At 38.6% G+C, this 20717-nt stretch overlaps 1 protein-coding gene across 1 annotated transcript in view; it reads left to right on the forward strand.

Annotated features, from left to right (window-relative positions):
- Nucleotides 1–20717, forward strand: part of ATF1 (activating transcription factor 1) — a 32926-nt gene that overhangs the window by 5586 nt on the left and 6623 nt on the right. Inside the window, exons 2-4 of the mRNA XM_073319105.1 lie at nt 6865–6981; nt 9623–9748; nt 16536–16636. Of these exons, the coding sequence (XP_073175206.1) occupies nt 6871–6981; nt 9623–9748; nt 16536–16636 (338 nt within the window). The 5' untranslated portion in view covers nt 6865–6870. The remainder of the gene's footprint in view (nt 1–6864; nt 6982–9622; nt 9749–16535; nt 16637–20717) is intronic.

The following is a 20717-nucleotide window of genomic DNA, read 5'->3' on the forward strand; positions in this document are numbered from 1 at the left end:
CAGACACATGTGGTCGACTATTATTCAGAGATAAGGAAAATTACCCCTTTGTGGTTTGTGCAATTTACTTCTTGCCCCAAACTTGACAATATCTTGATTATGGCCTTTGTTCTTTTATTGTTCCCTTGAAGATGCTGTTCTCAGTGGGTGGTCCCCAGAGGTTTTGGTTGCCTCGTTGTTTTCTTGTGTTCCACCTGTCTGTTTCATCCATCTGTTCTCTCTCATCTTCTGCTTAGATCTGTAAGCTCCTTAGGGCAGAGACTGTCTCTGCTGTGTGTTTATACAGCACCTAGCACAATATATCCGTGAACCATACCTGATACCCCTAGGCACTACTGTAATACAAATAAATAATAATTAATTGAACACTCCTCTCCTACTTCCTGGCTTGCATTTGCAAGGATATCCTGTCATAGCCCATCTATCTTTTACTGATTTCAAGGAAACTGTAGATCAGCCTTCTTTTGGGTTCAAGTACCTGTCACTGTCTGTTGGATGCCTGCTTTCTAGAAGCACCTAATATTCAAAAAAAGATAAGACTTTGATTAACTGCCCTTGCTTATGAAAAAGTTGTCTGTCAAGCTTACAGCTGGGAATTCAGGAATCTGTTTCCCTAAAACTTTCTTTACATATCTTCAATTTAATTTTGTAAAAGTTAAAGCTGCATAAAGTACCTTATTTATTTGTAGTTCATATACTGCAATTTACTTGAATCGCTTATGTAGAGTGACTTTGCATGCGCCTTACATTTTAAAAGAGCAGAAAAGCAAAACAAAGCTTTTTTTCTGGTTCTTTACCACCTATAAAAGTAATGCTTTATGCCTTGTTTGACACTTGTTACAGGCACTTTACAAACGTGTGTTAGGGGAGAGTCCCTTCCCCAAAGAAGTTACAGTATAAACAGATGGGACAGATAAAAGGTAGAAGAAAGGAAGTAGTATTTATCCCCGTTCTACAGATGGGGAGTTGCGACAGGCGAAGTAACTTGCCCAAGGCACACAAAAAGTCTGTGACATAGTGGAAATTGAACTCGGGTCTCCTGAGTTCCAGTCCATTGCCTTAATCACAAGACCAACCTTACTTTTGTTTTAACCCCCGCCACACACACACACATCATGTAAAATAAATTTCAATATATAAATGCATATATCAAAATGTATACATTAACTTTAGAATATACATAGAATGTACACTTTAATGGGCATGCTTTATCTTTTGATTTGTGGGGTTAAGAGTGTAAGCAAATATTTGGAAATCTATCTATTCATCTGCCCCAGTTGTCATCTAGCTGCAGTGCAAAGGCCTTTTCGGTGTTGCTGAAAGATATATTAACATTCTCATGTCATGTTTCTAACTAGACTCCCCAATCACCTTACCAAAAAGATTAAACTTTTTGGATACATTGACCCTGATGATGCTGCTCTTGGTTTGGCAGATTTGTTGCCACTTACCCATGAACTATGAGGTCGTAGAAGTTATGATCCAGAATCACTCAGTGAAACTATGTGGCCCATGTTATACAGGATGTCAGATGAGGATCATAAAGGTCTCTTCTTGCAGTACAATCTACTAATCTGTTTTCCTGGTCAATGTCTTTTGTGTAATTGATCGTTTAAAAAGACTATAACTAGGAAAGCAGTTTCTCTGCCTTAGACACATTATTCTGACTAGTTGATGGATTGCTAAACTCTTTCTTAGCAACAGTAAATAGCATACTTCATATTATAGATTTCTCTGAATTAATAACAAGTAGGTCTCTAAAGAAAAGTTTGGTGTCTGCTATTAGTACATTAGCATAATGAGATTTATTTTAAAAAGGCTTTAATTTTCTCTAGTGGTTCTGTGGACTTTGTTTTCAGATAGAATAAAATGTTTTCAGAGTAATAGCATAGTTTACTGGAGTTGTCAAGCTTTGGGGGAGGTTTTTTTGAGCGTTTAATTTCTTGGCTGATTTTTGACTATGCCTGCTAAGGACCCAATTATTCAAAGTGTTGAGCACTAGAGAGCTGCTGAGCAACCTTAACTTTCTTCTTTCAGGATTGAGCTCTGAGAGTTTTTCTCACTGCAGAAAGGTTGGTTCTTGTGTTGGAGATGCACTCAAAACAGAACAAAAATTTGAATTGATGTCATGCTAAGTTGCTGTCCCTGTGACTTGTGATTTGATGTCAGTATCATAGAATCACAGAATATCAGGGTTGGAAGGGACCCCAGGAGGTCATCTAGTCCAACCCCCTGCTCAAAGCAGGACCGATCCCCAATTAAAGCATCCCAGCCAGGGCTTTGTCAAGCCTGACCTTAAAAATATCTAAGGAAGGAGATTCCACCACCTCCCTAGGTAACGCATTCCAGTGCTTCACCACCCTCCTAGTGAAAAAGTTTTTCCTAATATGCAACCTAAATCTCCCCCACTGCAACTTGAGACCGTTACTACTTGTTCTGTCATCTGCTACCACTGAGAACAGTCTAGAGCCATCCTCTTTGGAACCCCCTTTCAGGTAGTTGAAAGCAGCTATCAAATCCCCCCTCATTCTTCTCTTCCGTAGACTAAACATCCCCAGTTCCCTCAGCCTCTCCTCATAAGTCATGTGTTCCAGTCCCCTAATCATTTTTGTTGCCCTCTGCTGGACTCTTTCCAATTTTTCCACATCCTTCTTGTAGTATGGGGCCCAAAACTGGACACAGTACTCCAGATGAGGCCTCACCAGTGTCGAATAGAGGGGAACGATCACGTCCCTCAATCTGCTGGCAGTGCCCCTACTTATACATCCCAAAATGCCATTGGCCTTCTTGGCAACAAGGGCACACTGTTGACTCATATCCAGCTTCTCGTCCACTGTAACCCCTAGATCCTTTTCTGCAGAACTGCTGCCGAGCCACTCGGTCCCTAGTCTGTAGCAGTGCATGGGATTCTTCCATCCTAAGTGCAGGACTCTGCACTTGTCCTTGTTGAACCTCATCAGATTTCTTTTGGCCCAGTCCTCTAATTTGTCTAGATCCCTCTGTATCCTATCCCTACACTCCAGCGTATCTACCTCTCGTCCCAGTTTAGTGTCATCTGCAAACTTGCTGAGGGTGCAGTCCAGGCCATCCTTCAGACCGTTAATGAAGATATTGAACAAAACTGGTCCCAGGACCAGCCTTGGAGCACTCCGCTTGATACGGGCTGCTAACTAGATATGGAGCCATTGATCACTACCCGTTGAGCCCGACAATCTAGCCAGCTTCCTATCCACCTTATAGTCCATTCATCCAGCCCATACTTCTTTAACTTGCTGGCAAGAATACTGTGGGAGACCGTGTCAAAAGCTTTGCTAAAGTCAAGGAACAACACGTCCACTGCTTTCCTTTCATCCACAGAACCAGTTATCTCGTCACAGAAGGCAATTAAGTGGAAGGCAATCAGTAGAATCCATCTGATTAATTACAGCTAATTAATATACAAAACATCTTTTCACAGAGGTATCTTTTCTACTTTTCTGTCAGAAATTATATGTTATCTGTCAATTAATAGCAAAATAAACATACTAGGAAAATAGCTACTGTATGTGCATAGTATCTTAACTGTACTTGTGCAACAACTTAGTATTTTAACATTCAATAAATAGGATAGCTTTTTAAATTTGAGACTAGAGATCATTTTTCTGTAAGGTCCATATTCTAGTTTATTTTTTAACTCATGTGTTAGTCTCCTTAGTACAACTCAAAATTTGAAGGCAATTTCAGATTTTGCTGTATGGTAATTCCAACTGAGGAATCTGGTTAGTTGAATGGAATGATTTTTAGTGATCCTCAGGCTCAGGATAATAAATTGAACCTGCCTATAGTCAGCTGTAAAGCATCATCTATGCTGAAAATGAAACACTGTTTGAGAGCAGAATAGTTTTTTTTTAAGTAATATGACTGGCCTATGTGAAGATTTAAACTGATTTCTAACAGTTTGGCAAAGACTGGCCTTTCAAAGCAAATCTATTCAGCACAGTGCTTAGAATACTGAGTCCTTACATTTAGACTGTAAAGGTCCTTCAGGCTGGTATGTGTGGTTTTTAATTTTTCTGTAAAACACCATTCCCGCCTACAGTGCTATAGAAATAATAAATAATTTGGAGTATTAGGAGACCCACATCCTCTGGCTAATGGGAACTCTGTAATGACTCTGAACTGCCTATTTTCAGCTCTCCCTGTGCCATATAAAATTTTTCTTCATCCCAAAAGTATGTACTTTGGCTTCTGCTAAACGTATGTTTTGTTGTTGTTGCAAGTGGTCAGCGCAGTGCTGTTAAAAACTGAAGTACTTACAAATTTTCCGTTTCGGTACACTGATCTCTCTTTTCAGAGTAGCAGCCGTGTTAGTAAGTGAGCTGTAGCTCACGAAAGCTTATGCTCAAATAAATTGGTTAGTCTCTAAGGTGCCGCAAGTACTCCTTTTCTTTTTGATCTCTCTTTGGCTGAGAAGTTGTGTCATCCAAGATTAACTTGAACTTTCTCACCTCTGATAGCGTCTTCCTGAAAGCTGAATAGATAGAAATCACTCTGTGTAAAACGTTAGCATGCCTCCCATAGACAATACATACTTTTTCAGCCGAGTATGTTACTTTTGAAAAATAGACGCTTGTAAAATTTTTGCACACTTAATTGTGCCATGCTGGATAGCATGTACTTCCTTACTGATTCATTGGATGACATAAGTGCTTCACATCTCTTTATTTACTTTGTGCATTCGAGAGTGATTTTCTGTTTAATCCGTTTCATTTTTTAATTACAGTCAGTTTCTCCTGTTCTTATTGTGACTCTCATGCAGCAACAGGAGAGAGAAACATTTTTAAAAATAAAAAAATGTGGTTGAAAACTACAGGAACTGCTGAGTACTTGGAGACTGGTGTCCTATCAGAAACTCCTTATTTTATTTTTTGCAGTTGAGTAAATTAGACAGTGTCCTGTTCACCAGTGATATTTGTCATATCTGAGTTGGCAAAAATACATAATATACATTTTTCCTTTGTAAGAATGTAGTTGATTTTCACCAGCTGTACCTTGCTTTCTTTTGTGTGCATTGTGTGACTCTAATAAACAAACTTGCATACTGCGTTTTTCAGTAATGCTGTTCTTTACCGTTGTAAGTAAATGTTATTTAAATTACTTCCGTTACCAATTTTGTCTCGTTTTAAAAATCTTTCTTTTAAATTTTCATGTACTGCAAAGCAACAGCTGCCGAGGAAAGAAAAATCACTGGGATTAAAACCCTGCCTTTCCTCCTGCACAGTAGCTGTTTTTGTTTTTGTTTGTTTTTTGCAAGCAGGGTAGTGTGAAATCGAGTAGCATGTCAATCTGGCTCCTCATCTGACTCTCACTGCTGCTGGTGCTATGGGGAAAACTACTGTGTAGGAGCATCAGCACCATGGTGATCTTAGCCAATGCTATAGGGGGTTTAGGTGGGGGTTTAAAAAAAAGTGGATGTATCGGAAGCAATGTACAGCTCTCACAGTCCCATTATTCTAAAGTGAAACCTCTATTTTGCTTGTATAGTATAACAAATTTTAAAGAATCCTAATACCTTATTTTGAGGGGTACAGCTTCCAATCTCACTATATCATTAATCTTCCCAGTTTTCTCACTACAAGACCATATTTTGCAACCTCCTTGAGGAGGAGTCTTCTTGACTTCAGAGTGACTCCTCACATAAGTAAGGATGGCAAGATCAGGCCCTGAGTCTTCATGTAAATTGACTTCTTGCCCTATGAGTATATGTCAAGCTGCAAGAGCTGTGGTTGATCGCAGTAGGGAAAAATCAATGACTCACATTTCCACAGAGAGAAATGTAGTTTCCAGTCTCATAGCAACTGTCCTTGCAACTGTTTCAACCCTTGTGTGACAAAATATTTAGCACTTACAGATCTTTTAATGTCTCCTTCCAGTCCACCCCCTCACCCTAAATGTGTCTACATTTTACATTACACTAAATCTCCTGATTTATGGTTTTAACCTTAAAATGATGTCAGATAATTAAATGTAAAAAGTGAAAATCTGAGAAAAGTTACCTTGACTTTATAATGAAAGGGTCTGGTTAATTTTATAGGGTCTTAAAATAATGACATCTTGGATCTGCTTATGTTTAATGTCTAAATACTAGCTATGCTGTTTACACTTAGGGAACAGCTGGATTTTAAATTCAAATTATTTAATTTTAACTGTTTTATGGTAATTATGGCTGGTGTCTTGGATAAACAGATTTTTAGAATCTGATATCTGTTAATTACTAATCTAGAGATGCAAACAAGATAACTATTTAGAGCACCCTGTTCTTTTAGTACACTAATACACATGCGTAGGGGTGATAACTTTAGTGTAGAAATTTTATAGGCAAATTTAACCCTTACCGACAACGGGTGCATCTGAACCAGTGCTGAAAATAGTTGAACTCCTAAAGTTGACAGAGTGAACCCATTTCAGAGTGTGTGATTGACGATTTAGTGGGCTCTTGGACAGCACTCAGGGACAGGACTTTGGAGTGGTCTTCTTGGCTTTCACACTGATTTGCTCTGTGGGTTTGGGCAAGTTGCTAATGTGTTTGTGCTTCAGTGCCCCATTTCTAAAAAGGGGATAGTAACACTTAACTATGTCAAAGGCAGATCGTGAATCTGATTAAAGAATGTTTGAGTGCTTTGCTATCTTCTGATGAAAAGTGGTGTCGAAGTGCACAGTACTAATGTTAATTATGTCTGGGATTTTCATATAGGCATAAAGAAGTTAGGCACCCAAAGCCCGTTGAAAGTTGATGGAAGTTGGGCATCTAACGTCCTTTGAAAACCCCATCCTACGATTTTGAAAAGCATTGTTAATTGAATTAACCCCCTATTTTTCTTGTAGTTGATTATGGAAGAGGTGCACAAGAATACCGGTAACAGTGCAGCCACACCGCCACAAACAGCGTCCATACAAGGTACACCACTACAGGCAGCTCATCTCTCTCACATTGCTCAACAGGTAAACTTTTTGAACTAGTTAAGAGAATTTTTTTGTGTTCAAACTCTATTCTACAGTTTTATCAAACATTCAGGGAGAATAAGAACCAGGAAATAGGGTGGCAGAGGTGTACAGTTTGTTTTTTAATTGACCCCACAAAATTAATTTCTTGGCTTGGATTCAAAATATCTAAATGTATCTGATATTAGTACAGTGCAGCACATTTGGCTCTCATTCTTGTTAAATTTTAGATCCTTTGCAATATTCACTCAGCCTGACAAATGGGAGTAGCTGAGCACTTGCAGCTCTCTTTGACAGCAGTCGTTGACGCTCAGCATCTCTGAAACACTTTCTTTTAAGCCATTTGGAATTGAGTAAATGAGTTAATTTTACAAAATAAAACGTACGTTGGAGATTTTTCTGTGACCAAGCTCCAGTGAACTCTGCTAAAGAACACTTAATTTGGGGAAAAAAACCATACTGATGCTTTGGAAATGTTTGTTATCTTTGTTTTTGATGAAAAACATTTAATGAGGGAACCGCATTTTTCAAGTTCAAAAGTGAATCGTTCAGGATGCAGCCACTTTAAGATTGTTGAATCTGCAAAATGAGTTTTCCTAGAGAATGTCTGCTCTGACTGTCCTTCTGTCCCTTTTCTGAGCTGTGCAAAATAATACTTTGGTAGATGATCCAGAGTTTGCCCCATGTAGGGAGTTCAGTTTTTAATGTAAAATTTAGCTACAGTTTAGTTATAATTGCTTGAAGCAATAACTGGATAGTGAAGGTGAACAAACATCCTGTTGTTTGATAACAGTCTAATTCTACAAAATATTTGTTTTCATTTGGCATGGGGTTGCCAAAAAAGTTAGTTTGTTTTGTGACACCAAAGTAAGTTTTGATTATGTAAGAACTTAGCTATTCGACTTTTATTAATATTTTTGTGTATATATAGGTTTTAATAATTAATCTTTTCTAAAATAAATATCTTCTATTCCAGATTAAGAGAAGTAGTGCAGAATTTAGGGGAGGAAACTGGTGATTTAACTTTGCACTTATTTGTACAGCTTTAGTAAATTTAAAAGTGCAAAGGCTCATTTGAGTTCAAAGTCATGAGTATAAACTTATCAGAATGTTAAAATTGTTGTATACGGAGATCACATTAATAGAAATTAGGTTCTGCTTATTCATCTTAGATTTAAGATAAAGCAATAACTGAGATTTTAATAATAAATATTGAAGACCAGATGTCTTAAGTCTTATATTGACAAAGGTCAGAAACCTTATTCTATAAAACTCTAAAATATATGCTGAATAATGCAATCAAATTGCCATAAAGAATGAGTGCTTGTTTGTCTCCTCCATGGTATCTTTAAATTCTAGCTACAGAGTTCTGTATAGTTCACCAGACCGCAAACTGAGCAGCACTGTGTTGTTTTCCTGGAATTTATCAGAGTGACAGCGATTGTTAGTGGAAGCCAGTTTCAACAACTTCTCTGACACCCTCCCTGTCCCACATGTATATATTGTTGGTGTAATTTTCAAGTCCTCTCTCTCTCCCCTCCATGTTACTGATGTTACTTAATCCTGCCAGATTTTCCAGTACACTCTCTCCAGAATCCATCACTTCTTCATGCTCATCAGTAAAATCCTAGCCATGCCTTGTTAGTCTCGCATCTTGATACAACAACACTCCTTTCTCTGACTTCTCACTTGTCTCCAGACCATAATTCAGCTGCAAAAATAATCTACTTTGCCTGACCATGCTCAGATCCTCCTTTCTTTTGCCTTCTGCATTGAATTCTATCTCCTCCTTGCTTTCCAGGCCCTGTAAAATTTGGCTCCTCTGCTGTTGTTTCTTTTTGCTCACCCTGAGGTGCCTGTCTAACTGTCCCACTATGTGTTGAATCCCTCCCTGAATTGGTCCAGCACGCCTCCATATTTACCTCCTTCAAAATACACTTCTAGTAGAAGGCCACTGAGCCATAGTCCTCCCCTGTTTAAAAGAAAAAAACCCTCGAAATGCACACATTAATTCACCCATGCTATTGCATTATCTTATTGTTGTTGTTCTGGTCCATTCTGACCCTCTGCTCAACTTTTATCTCACCCCTCTTGTTAATTTAATCTAATTTAAGGTCTGTTCTTGTGAAGTGCTGATTTTTCTGAACATCCGTGGATTTAAGTAGGAATTGAGGGTGCCCAGCATTTTATACAATCTGTCTTCTATTGGTCTAATTTAATACACCCATTACGATGGAATTAAAGCTTAAATAATAGGGCTTTGTCGTTATCTGTAAAGTGCCATGCACATATTATGGAGCTATACATATATAAGAAAATCATTCTCAGTGGAGGGCTCAGTGTTAATTTGGAAAAGTCTGCTTTACTACGTGAGGCATAACATTTTGTTACACATATTGCTAAAGCATTTGGCTTTCTCTCTAACCGAAGTCAAGTCAGTGACTGGTTTAGACTTTTTCATATGCAGCAGTGTATCAGAAAAACAGATTTAATTTTTAAAGACTTATTTTATGTCTCAACTTAAAACAAGCCTCTGTTAATGCCCATTCCCCACTAATTGTCATAGGCTTATCTGCATTTTCTAACTACATGGTACAAAGCATACATCTAATTTTGTTAATAAACTTTATATTTGTTTTAGATGTCTCTAAGAGGTCCTACTCCGTTGCCAGTTGTACAGCTTCCTGGAGAGCAAGTACAGGTCCAGGGAGTCATTCAGACAGCTCAGTCCTCTGTAATCCACTCACCCCAGGTGCAAACAGTGCAGGTAAAAAAAAACAGTAGGTTTTTTTTTTTTAACATACATGAAAAGACTTGTAAAGTCTTATCTGATTGATCTGAACCTACCACAGTACAGCCTCGCTGGCACCATTAGTAAAGTGTCTGTGAATTTTTCTAATGTAGGGATGACATCTAGGAAGCCAATTTGTAAATCCAAGCCCGAAAAATTTTTATTTTTAGGTACATCATTTTTATTTAATCACTGTTTAGATATTTCATGTTTTATATTGCTCAGAGGTGCCCTTAGAGTTAAGATTGCATTTTAAAACCCTATCTTAGGGTGTTATAATTTATATATAAAGATTTGATTGGAGCTGAAACTTTATGTATATAAGATCTCTGTCCACAGGCTACTATTTATTTATTTATTTATTTTTATAAAAATGTTGGACTTCTCAGATACTTTTGTGTGCTCCTTATAATTTATAAAGCTTCAAATTGATTAACGAAAATAATGTGTGAACTAGTTGCTTTTGATGTTTTGACAATTAGTGTATATGTAATTATTTGTTTCATAGTTATATTCCTAGTTAGCAAAATATATATCCTGACATGTGGCTGTGTTTTATAATTATATAATATAGATAGATAGATATAGGAGCCCCATATCTGAGGTGTCCTGAAGTTTTTTAATTAATAATAAAAATAGTGCAGTGGCAATAGATAGGTATGACAGAGACTAGATTTGGGGGAATACTGGCCAGATTACCAAGTTTATTTCCGAATCTTCACAGATTGCAGTGAGATCTTTAAATTGCACTACAGATGGACAGAAAGAACCTCTGGTTATTGTCTTTTTTGAAGAAAAGCACTGCTTACAGTTCATCATCCCATGTACTTTAATATCCAAATTAGAAATGAACCAAAACAATCCAGGGGTTAAGATGTGGGTCAAGTCAGCAGACATGAGTGGTGGTTCTTCTTTGTTGAGTGCCAACAGTATATTTATGCTGCACAGAATATAACATAAGACCTAGTTCTGCCCTAAGGGACCCGGATCTGCTTGCTCACTCACTGATTTTGAACAAGTCATTTAATTGGTTTGTGCCTCAATTTCCCCATCTGCTTTTAACAAACACAGTAGGTTTGCGTAATGGAGAATTTAGCTATCTTCACAAAGCATTTTGGTGAACTTCATGGCCTTCTAGAGACAAAAGAAACATGAGCAACTTTCTCTAAATGTTGATAGCAAACCCCTCTTTGCTGCGACAGCTAACTAAAAAGTACTTTCCTCAGAGTTACACACGTTCCTGCTGACCTTATGTTGCTGGTACAGAGATAAGTACAAATAAAGGAGCTTTGTTTGCTTGTGTTTAATTGGGATCATCAGATTAAAAATTGACACTTGGCAACTGGAAAAGGCTACAAATGGAATAAAAAGGAAATTACAGATGATAACCTCATATAAAATAAATACTGTTAAGTCCATTTGAGTAGTCTGTACAAATATTCTTGCCTATTTCTTCCATGATATGCTACTGCTTCTTTAAATGTGTTCATTGTCTTCAGTTGACTCTAATTATAAATACAGTACTCTGAGCAACCAAAATACAAAACTCCACACAGTCAATTTTTATTATTTGAAATTTCTTTTAAAACCCTCCTCCCTTCTTTTTCTTAAGTGGGGCTCCTTCTCCCATTCTCACCGTAACCATGTTTCTTTAAGTGAGGGTTGGTCATCCTTGTCCTCTGGTGTCCTATTCCTAAAACTCACTAGCTTGTGCCAGCATTGTAATATTCGTGCTCTGGTTGGTAGCGATAACTAAGGCTACGTTTTAGTCACAGCCTGTGACCTGTCTATGACTTTTATTAAAAATACCCATGTTTTTTATTAAAAATACCCAGGTGCCCTGAAGGAGCCATCCTGGCGGCACTGCAGGTGCTGGGGGAGGTGGCTGGGCCGCAGTGTGTGGCCTGGGACCCCCACCGGCGGGGGGCCTGGGCCCGCGGCCTGGGACCACCGCTGGTGCTTTGGGGGAGGGTTGGCAGGGCTGGCAGGAGCTTCCTAACTGGCTCCACGTTCCTTCAGCTCCTAGGCACTAGCACCAGCTGTGCAGCTCCCATTGGATGGGAACCGCAGCCAATGGGAGCTGTGGGGGTGGGGCCTGCAGGCGCAGAGCCCCCTGCCCCCTCTGCTGCCTAGAAGTTGCAGGGCCATGCCAGTGGGAGCCGGGGATCCCCCCACCCTGAGGTAAGCATTCCCCCCCTGGCACCTTCTGCCCCTAGCTATGAGCCCCCTCCCACACACCCAAACTGCTGCTGCTGGCCAGGGGCTGCCCAGCTCGGGCAGCCCCTGAGCCAGCACCAACCACTGCAGAAGTCACGGAGGTCATAGAAAGTCACGGAATCCATGACCTCCGTGACAGACTGACAGCCTTAGCAATAATGTATAAGCTTCCTCCAACACTGCTATGTGTGAAAGAAAGCATAGGATCAAATGAAGTAAAAATCTTCAGTGAACTTAATTGTAGCATAGAATCTCTATGGATAGTAATTCCATGCTCCAATAATAATATAGCAGTAGGGATATATTACCGACCACCTGACCAGGATGGTGATAGTGACTGAGGGAGATTAGAGAGGCTATGCAAATTAAAAACTCAATAATAATGGGGGATTTCAACTATCCCTGTATTGATTGGGTACATGTCATCTCAGGACGGGATGCAGAGATAAAGGGCTTAGCTACACTTGTGAGTTAGAGCGCATTAAAGCAGCCCCGGGCGCCCTAGCTTGCTACCCGTCCACACTGGCAAGGCACGTAGAGCACTCTGACTCCACGGCTAGAGTGCTCCTGGTACTCCACCTCGGCGAGAAAATTAACACTTTTTAAGAGCCTCCAGAAACATCCCATAATTCCCTTAAATCAAGTGGCCACTCTTCTTATGTTTTGAACTCCGCTGTAGGAATGCGGATATGCCCTTTGAAAGCTCCATTTCTGACAGCTGGCTTGCTTATCTGCTCTGAGACAAAGCAACCATTACTGTGGATTGCCGTGTGTGTGAGAGAGAGGCAGGGAGGAGCGGAGGTCTGCTGCTGTCTGAACTTACAAGACAGCATGCTGACATGCTTTCAGCCCCCCCCCCCCCAAAACCCACTCTCATTCCCCCTACATACAAACAACACACTCCCTGTCACACTCCACCCCCCCCCCCATTTGAAAAGCACATTGCAGCCACTTGCATGCTGGGATTGCTACCACAATGCACTGCTCTCTGTGGCCGTTGCAAGAGCTGCTAATGTGGCCACGCCAGTGCGCTTGTAGCTGTCAGTGTGGATAGATTGCAGCGCTTTTCCTACTGCGCTCTACGAAGCCTGGTTTAAGTCAAAGCGCTCTACACATGCAAGTGTAGCCATACCCAAAGTTTCTTGACACCTTAAATGCCTGCTTCTTGGAGTAGCTAGTTCTGGAACCCACAAGAGGAGAGGCAATTCTTGATTTAGTCCTAAGTGGAGCACGGCATCTGGTCCAAGAGGTGAATGTAGCTGGATTGCTTGGTAGTAGTGACCATAATATAATTAAATTTAACATCCCTGTGGCAGGGAAAACACCACAGCAGCCCAACAAGGTAGCATTTAATTTCAGAAAGGGGGACTACACAAAAATGAGGAAATTAGTTAAACAGAAATTAAGAGGTACAGTGCCAAAAGTGAAATCCCTGCAAGCTGCTTGGAAACTTTTTAAAGACACCGTAATAGAGGCTCAACTTAAATAAGCTTAGAGAACCAAAAAAGTGCTACTATGGCTAAACAACAAAGTAAAAGAAGCAGTGAGAGGCAAAATGGCAACCTTTAAAAAGTGGAAATTAAATCCCAGTGAGCAAAATAGAAAGGAGCATAAACTCTGGGAAATGAAGTGTAAAAATATAATTGGGAAGGCCAAAAAATTTTTTAAGAACGGCTAGCCAAAGACTAAAAGTAATAGCAAAACATTTTTTTTAAGGGTATCAGAAGCAGGAAGCCTGCTAAACAACCAGTGGGGCCACTGGACGATCAAGATGCTTAAGGAGTACTCAAGGACATTAAGGCCATTGTGGAAAAACTAAATGAATTCTTTGCTTCGGTCTTCAAAGCTGAGGATGTGAGGGAGATTTCCCAGACTTCAGCCATTCTTTTTAGGTGACAAATCTGAGGAACTGTCCCAGATTGAGGTGCCATTAGAGGAGGTTTTGGAACAAATTGACAAAACTAAACAGTAATAAATCACCAGGACCAGATAGTATTCACAGAAGGGTTCTGAAGGAACTCAAATATGAAATTGCAGAACTACTAACTGTGGGACGTAACCTAATGCTTAAATCATTGTCTGTACCAGTTGTCTGGAGGATATCTAATATAATGCCATTTTTAAAAAAGATTCCAGAAGCAATCCTGGCAATTACAGGCCAGTAAGCCTAACTTCAGTACCAGGTAAATTGGTTGAAACTAAAGTAAAGAACAAAATTATGAGACATATAGATGAACATAATTTGTTGGGGAAGAATCAACATGGTTTTTGTAAAGGGAAATCATGCCTCACCAATCTCCTAGAATTATTTGAGGGGGTCAACAAGCATGTGGTATAGGGGGATCCAGTAGATGTAGTGTACTTAGATTTTCAGAAAGCCTTTGACAAGGTCCCTCACCAAAGGCTCTTAAGCAAAGTTAGCCGTCATGGGATAAGAGGGAAGGTCCTCTCATGGATCGGTAACTGGTTAAAAGATAGGAAACAAAGGGTAGGAATAAATGGTCAGTTTTGAAAATGAAGAGAGGTAAATAGTGGTGTCTCCCAGGGGTCTGTACTGGGACTATTCAACATTTTCATAAATGATCTGGAAAAAGGGGTAAACAGTGAGGTGGTAAAATTTGCAGATGATAAAAAACTACTCAAGATAGTTAAGTCCCAAGCAGACTGCAAAGAGCTACAAAGGAATCTCACAAAACCGGGTGACTGGGCAACAAAATGGCAGATGAAATTCAATGTTGATAAATGCAAAGTAATGCACATTGGAAAACACAATCCCATAATCCCATAATCCCCTAAATTAGCTGTTACTACTACTCAAGAAAGAGATATTGGAGTCGTCATGGATAGTTCTCCGAAAACATCCACTCAATGTGCAGAGGCAGTCAAAAAAGCGAATAGAATGTTGAGAATCATTAAGAAAGGGATAGATAATAGGACAGAAAATATCATATTGCCTCTGTATAAATCCATGGTATGCCCACATCTTGAATGCTGCGTGCAGATGTGGTCGCCCCATCTCAAAACAGAAATATTGAAATTGGAAAAGATTCAGAAAAGGGCAACAAAAATGATAAGGGGTATGGAACGGCTTCCATGTGAGGAGAAGTTAATAAGACTGGGATTTTTCAGCTTGGAAAAGAAATGATTAAGGGGGAGATATGACACTCTTCATGTTGCTTCTGAACTTGAGTTCCAGGAGTCAGACCTAACATTATAGTATTTTTATGAAAGCCTTAAGCATTTTTACATGGTTGACAGTGCTGTTAGTAGCTTCCTGGGTTGATTGGTTCTACAGCATAGAACAGTTTGCGTGAAGTAATTGAAAGTTTTCAGATATTAATGTTATAAACCTTTTCCTGGGATATATTGATGTAAGGAACTAATAAAGGTGCATCCTTGTGTGGATGACTATAAACTGGTTTGCAGTAGTGAGTTAACATTTGCTTTCTCATGCTGGAGTAAGGATTACATAAGAACAGAAGGGTAGCCATATGGATCAGGCCAGTGGTTCATCTAGCCCAGTATCCTGTCTCTGACAGCAGCCAGTATTAGAGCTTTAGGAAGAGTGTACAGAATAGGGCAGTTTTGCAGTGATCCATCCCTGTCTTCTGGCAGTCAAAGGGTTACGGTCGACCCTACCATGGGATTGCATCCCTGACCATCTTGGTTAATAGTCATTGATAGACCTATCCTCCATTAATTTTTTTAAAATATATTTTATCTATTTTGCAACTTATGTATAAAGCAGGCAATCAATCGGGTATCGAAGATTGATGCTTAGCATTAAAAAGGCTTGCACTGATGTGCTTGTCACCTTGAGCTGTTGTATAGTCTAGTTCACCCAGCTCACTTGCTCTGTGCACAGATAGAGACAGAGAATATATAAAGATGCATATTTGACATTTTATTGTTGCTTTCTTGGGGCTTATAGCAGTGAAATTTCAGAGTAACAGCCGTGTTAGTCTGTATTCGCAAAAAGAAAAGGAGTACTTGTGGCACCTTAGAGACTAACCAATAAATCGTACGAAAGCTCATGCTCAAATAAATTGGTTAGTCTCTAAGGTTCCACAAGTACTCCTTTTCTTTTAGCAGTGAAATTATATCTCAGGAAAATTCATGGCAAAGGAGTTTATACATAGACTATTCTGATGTCTGTTTGTTCAATAGACTTCACAAAACTTTTTCCATAAATAAAAGAATGCCTGCTATCATGGAGACTCCAGAGAATTACTTGATTTTGCTTTTTCTGCCTGTCTCTTGCACAGTCTTCAGTAGAGACAGAACCAAGCCACAAATTTCCAGTGTTGATTTTGAACATCCCAGAGTTTGGGGGAGTTCAGATCAGGGAGTTTGGTTCATGTCCATCTTTAGTTTTTAAAGTAATTGTATTCTGGCTTCTGTTAAATGTCTTCCTAGTTTGTGCTCCTTAACTGTGGCAGTCTCTAAGAATTGCTCATCTTGTTGTAAAGATGTTTGGTAGAGAAATGTGAACTGTCTTGGGTACTTTTGTAGTGTACAGCACAGTGACATGGGATATGCTTTTTAGGTATCTTCTTTGTCAGAGAGTGAGGATTCTCAGGATTCATCAGATAGCATAGGTTCTTCGCAGAAGACCCGCGGTATCTTAGCACGGCGACCGTCTTACCGGTGAGTATCTTTGTGACATTCCCCAGGGTACAATCTGGACTTCCAAACAGCTGTTTCCCCGTAACTCTGTAGCCCGGGATGCCTCGTGCACTGCTTTGCTGGTGAACAACCACCTCAGGTTCTGCTCACACGCAGCCTCCTGCATGTAACTTGCTCCCAGCTACACAGTATTGAGTGCTATTAGCTAGCCACTCATAAATTACTTACAGGGAGACACCTGCATTTCCCCAGTCCCAGCCTTGTTCCTCAGAAACGTGTGTCTTACACTGCTCAGTATTCTCCTGGACAGTGTAAACTCATAGTACATCTGTCATTCCAACACTGGGTAATGATTATGCACCAGCCTTGTTGTCCTAAGTAGAGATTCCCAAACACTTCAATCCAAACACGCTTGTTTAGATAAAACAATAAAACAAGTCTATTAAATAGGGAAAGATACATGTTAAGAGATTTCAAGTGGTAAGTCATAAAAGTCAGAATTGATTACAAAAGAAATAAAAAGATATAAAACTGCAAGCAAATACCTAAATGAAGAGAGGGGTGATGTGGAGGTCATTGGCTCTTATTTTTATACCCTCCTCCTTTCTTTGAGGATTACCTCCCTTCCCGGGTTTAGACAAACAGTCCCCCCTGTGTATGTGAGATTCGAACCATCTCTGGGATGAAATGTAAATGTCTTGTTTATAGCTTCTCCCCTGCTGCTGGATGTCCAATTAAGCTGGTAATGGCCCTTTAGCACCTTGCTGCCATGATAGTGTCTCTGTCTCGGAGAAATTGGTTTGTGGGTATTACCTAGAACTATAACATATTTCAGTAACAATCATTTAGCAAAATCTCAAAATTGTACATGCAGTGATGTTACACACATTTCAACAGGATAATATTCAGCAGGTTGAGTTTTCAGATGATACCCCACAAGGCATACTTTGTTCAAAATATATCATAATCATATAAAAGTGGTGAACTTGGGGTACAGGGTGTCTCAACCTTACAGAAATTTATACTGTATTTTTTATTAGAAACTTTTAAAAACACTAACAAAAATCACAGCTTCCATCAGTTATCTCTAAATATTTCATCAGCCTTCTGAATTATTTTTTTATTCCCCTAAAATATGTATTGGATCTGCTTATACAAAAGTTATTTCTGCTTTTGGTGATACACAATAAACTGAATTAACTATTTAGATTTTATTTTTCCATAATGAAGAATTTTAAGTGAAAGCTAATAGCAAAACTAATGTTTTCTAACAGACTGGGCTAAATTCACTGCTGGTGTAAGAGAGTGATTTTATTTTTTTTTTACATAGAACATCTCTATGTGTTTGCTGTTGAAGCATAGATGTTTAGTGAGTTTAATTCTGTTGTGTGGAATCAGCTAAAGACCTGATTTTTGAAGCCAGTGTTCAACCAAAGTTTTCTCTCATTGACTATAAAGGGAGTTTTGCTTAAATAAGGACTGCAGGATCAGACTCCAGGATGATGATATATAGTGAAAAGTTGTTTTATCACTTTAACCATACTAGTTGTTGCCATTTTATTGAAAAGAGGAACTGAGTAAAACACTGTTATGTTTTCAAATGACATACAGCATAATTCCAGTTATCCAAAAATTCTAGTTGTCCAATTCCACAGTGTAGCCCTATTTTAGTTAATAGCACTTCCTTTTATCTGAATGCTTGGTTATTTCCAAGGTTCTGATGTTCCCTAGGTCATCTGGCTAAATGGGAGTGTTCTGTACTTTTCAAAGTGATACACCAAGAAATAAAAACATAATGCATCTTAAACTTTTATAGTTTTTACATGGATATTCTGAAAAAATTACAAATTAAAGCTTGCGAAGTTACCCCAAGGTCCCAAGGAGGGGCAGTTATTCCTACCTCCACCGGTGCTTCTCATTTTTTATTTTTTTACCCCCATTCTCTCTTCTATTTTCCTCTTAAATTAAATACCAAAATAAACTGTTTACATTAAACTATTTTTTTTTCAGTTCCGCACACAAAAAAGTCAGAGTGAAAAAAGAATGGTCAACAATTCTCACTTGAACACTTTATGGGAAAATACTAGGTGTGCACATAATTTAGGCGGAAGCGATACATAGCAGTGAGAGCATGGGATTGGAAGTCAAGAATTCTGCTTTCCTGTTGGACGGCCGCTAACTCGTTATGTGACCTTGGACAAGATGTATAAACTCTCTGTGCCTCCATTTCTTCTTCTGTTAAATGGGGAGCTTTTATTCTCATAGGGTATTGTGAGCTATATAGTGCACTAGGCGTTTGAAGAGCTGTACAAGAGTTAAGTATTTTTATTAAAAAGTTTTGAGATCCTTCGATGAAATGCACTATATAAGTGAAAAGTATTATTTTGTATCACAGAGCAAAAAACCTTAATGAATAAAAAAAAATTCCTAAAGCATCCCACTTGTTTCCACTTTATTCTAACAACAAAAATTGACAAATTGATTTTGATTAGAGTTAGAGAGAGACATAAATCCACAGTTTATTGTGAGAATCAGAGCATGAGGTTTTAAACTAGGAAGAACACTAACAGGCAAGTTATAAACCCCTGGAAAATGTTTATGGTGGAAACTCTGATGCACTCATTACTGAAGTGATGCAGCTGTACTTGCTAGAAACAATACAGAAAATCTGACATATGCACAAGTGCGTTTTATTTTGTCAAGCTGATTGGAAAGAAAAAAATTGCTTGAACCATTTTAAAACATCTATGTATGGGTTTCCAGCACAATGTTTTACTACAGGTTATTACAATGTATTGTAAGTTATGAAAATTGTCACTACAGAGGGCTTATTTCTAAAACATTTAAGGTTTTTAGAAGACAGTGATGGAAAATCTTACATTGCACTTGCATATACAAGTGGTTTAATACTGGTAGCTGCACTGAGTCACTCTTTGTAAGTAAAGTGGTTCAGATTTTTGAATGAGGAACAAGAAATAAGAAACTTGACTACAGAAATATGCAAAAAGAAAAGGAGTACTTGTGGCACCTTAGAGACTAACCAATTTATTTGAGCATGAGCTTTCGTGAGCTACAGCTCACTTCATCAGATGTAGCTCACGAAAGCTCATGCTCAAATAAATTGGTTAGTCTCTAAGGTGCCACAAGTACTCCTTTTCTTTTTGCGAATACAGACTAACACGGCTGTTCCTCTGAAACCTGTCATTATACAGAAATATGATTACTTGAAGTTTAGAGAAGGGAATTCCTTTATGCAATTTTTATTTCAAACTTTGCCTGCTTATTTACAGTCTTTATTACAAAAGTGTGATAGTTCTATTGATAATATATTTTATATTTTGTTTACTATATCTGCTAAGAATTATTGAGAACATCTGTTTAGTAGATATTGGCTTCTCTTAAAGTAAGCATCAGGATTTCTTGACCCTAGAATAATATTGACTGAAGTGAAGCCAATAATTACCCTGAAACACAACAAATTTTGATATTTATTTAAATATTAAGTCAATATGTGTTTGGTTAAATATAGTCATCAAAATGCCTAGAAATCTCTTAATTAAGGGCATGAATTGTTTAAAAAGTTAAACAAGCAGAAAAGTAGCTATTAATGCGTGGTGATTCAGTCAGGAAGCAGAGATGGGTACATGCTTTCTGATTGGCTCTTCCAGAGTAAACAATAGTAGTTTTGACCGAACACAGCTGCAGCCAGTAAAGATGTACATATTTGGGTCACACTTAATATTAAGGTTCCATTTATAAAGGGTTAATAAATTATTAATAGATATTATAAGCTTGTTACAGACATGAGTGTTCTAGATGGTTATAAGTAACCTGTTGATCTGTCAGACTCTATAGCAATCTATAACAATTGATTAGCCATTAAAAAAAATCGTAATTTATTAATCTTTTATAAGATATTATAAATGGAACCTAATGTGATCCCTATTTGCATATGCAGTCCAATTGGTTAACATGGATCCAAACTTCAGGATTGTTGACCTCTGAGGAGGTCATGTTATGTAAATATAAACGCAAATTACCTCTGAGGAGGTAACAGTACAAATTTACTGACTTGTGACCTGACTTTTTTTCAGCCAACCAC

This window comes from Lepidochelys kempii, chromosome 20 (assembly GCF_965140265.1).
Source record: "Lepidochelys kempii isolate rLepKem1 chromosome 20, rLepKem1.hap2, whole genome shotgun sequence".
Classification (NCBI taxonomy): Eukaryota; Metazoa; Chordata; order Testudines; family Cheloniidae; genus Lepidochelys; species Lepidochelys kempii.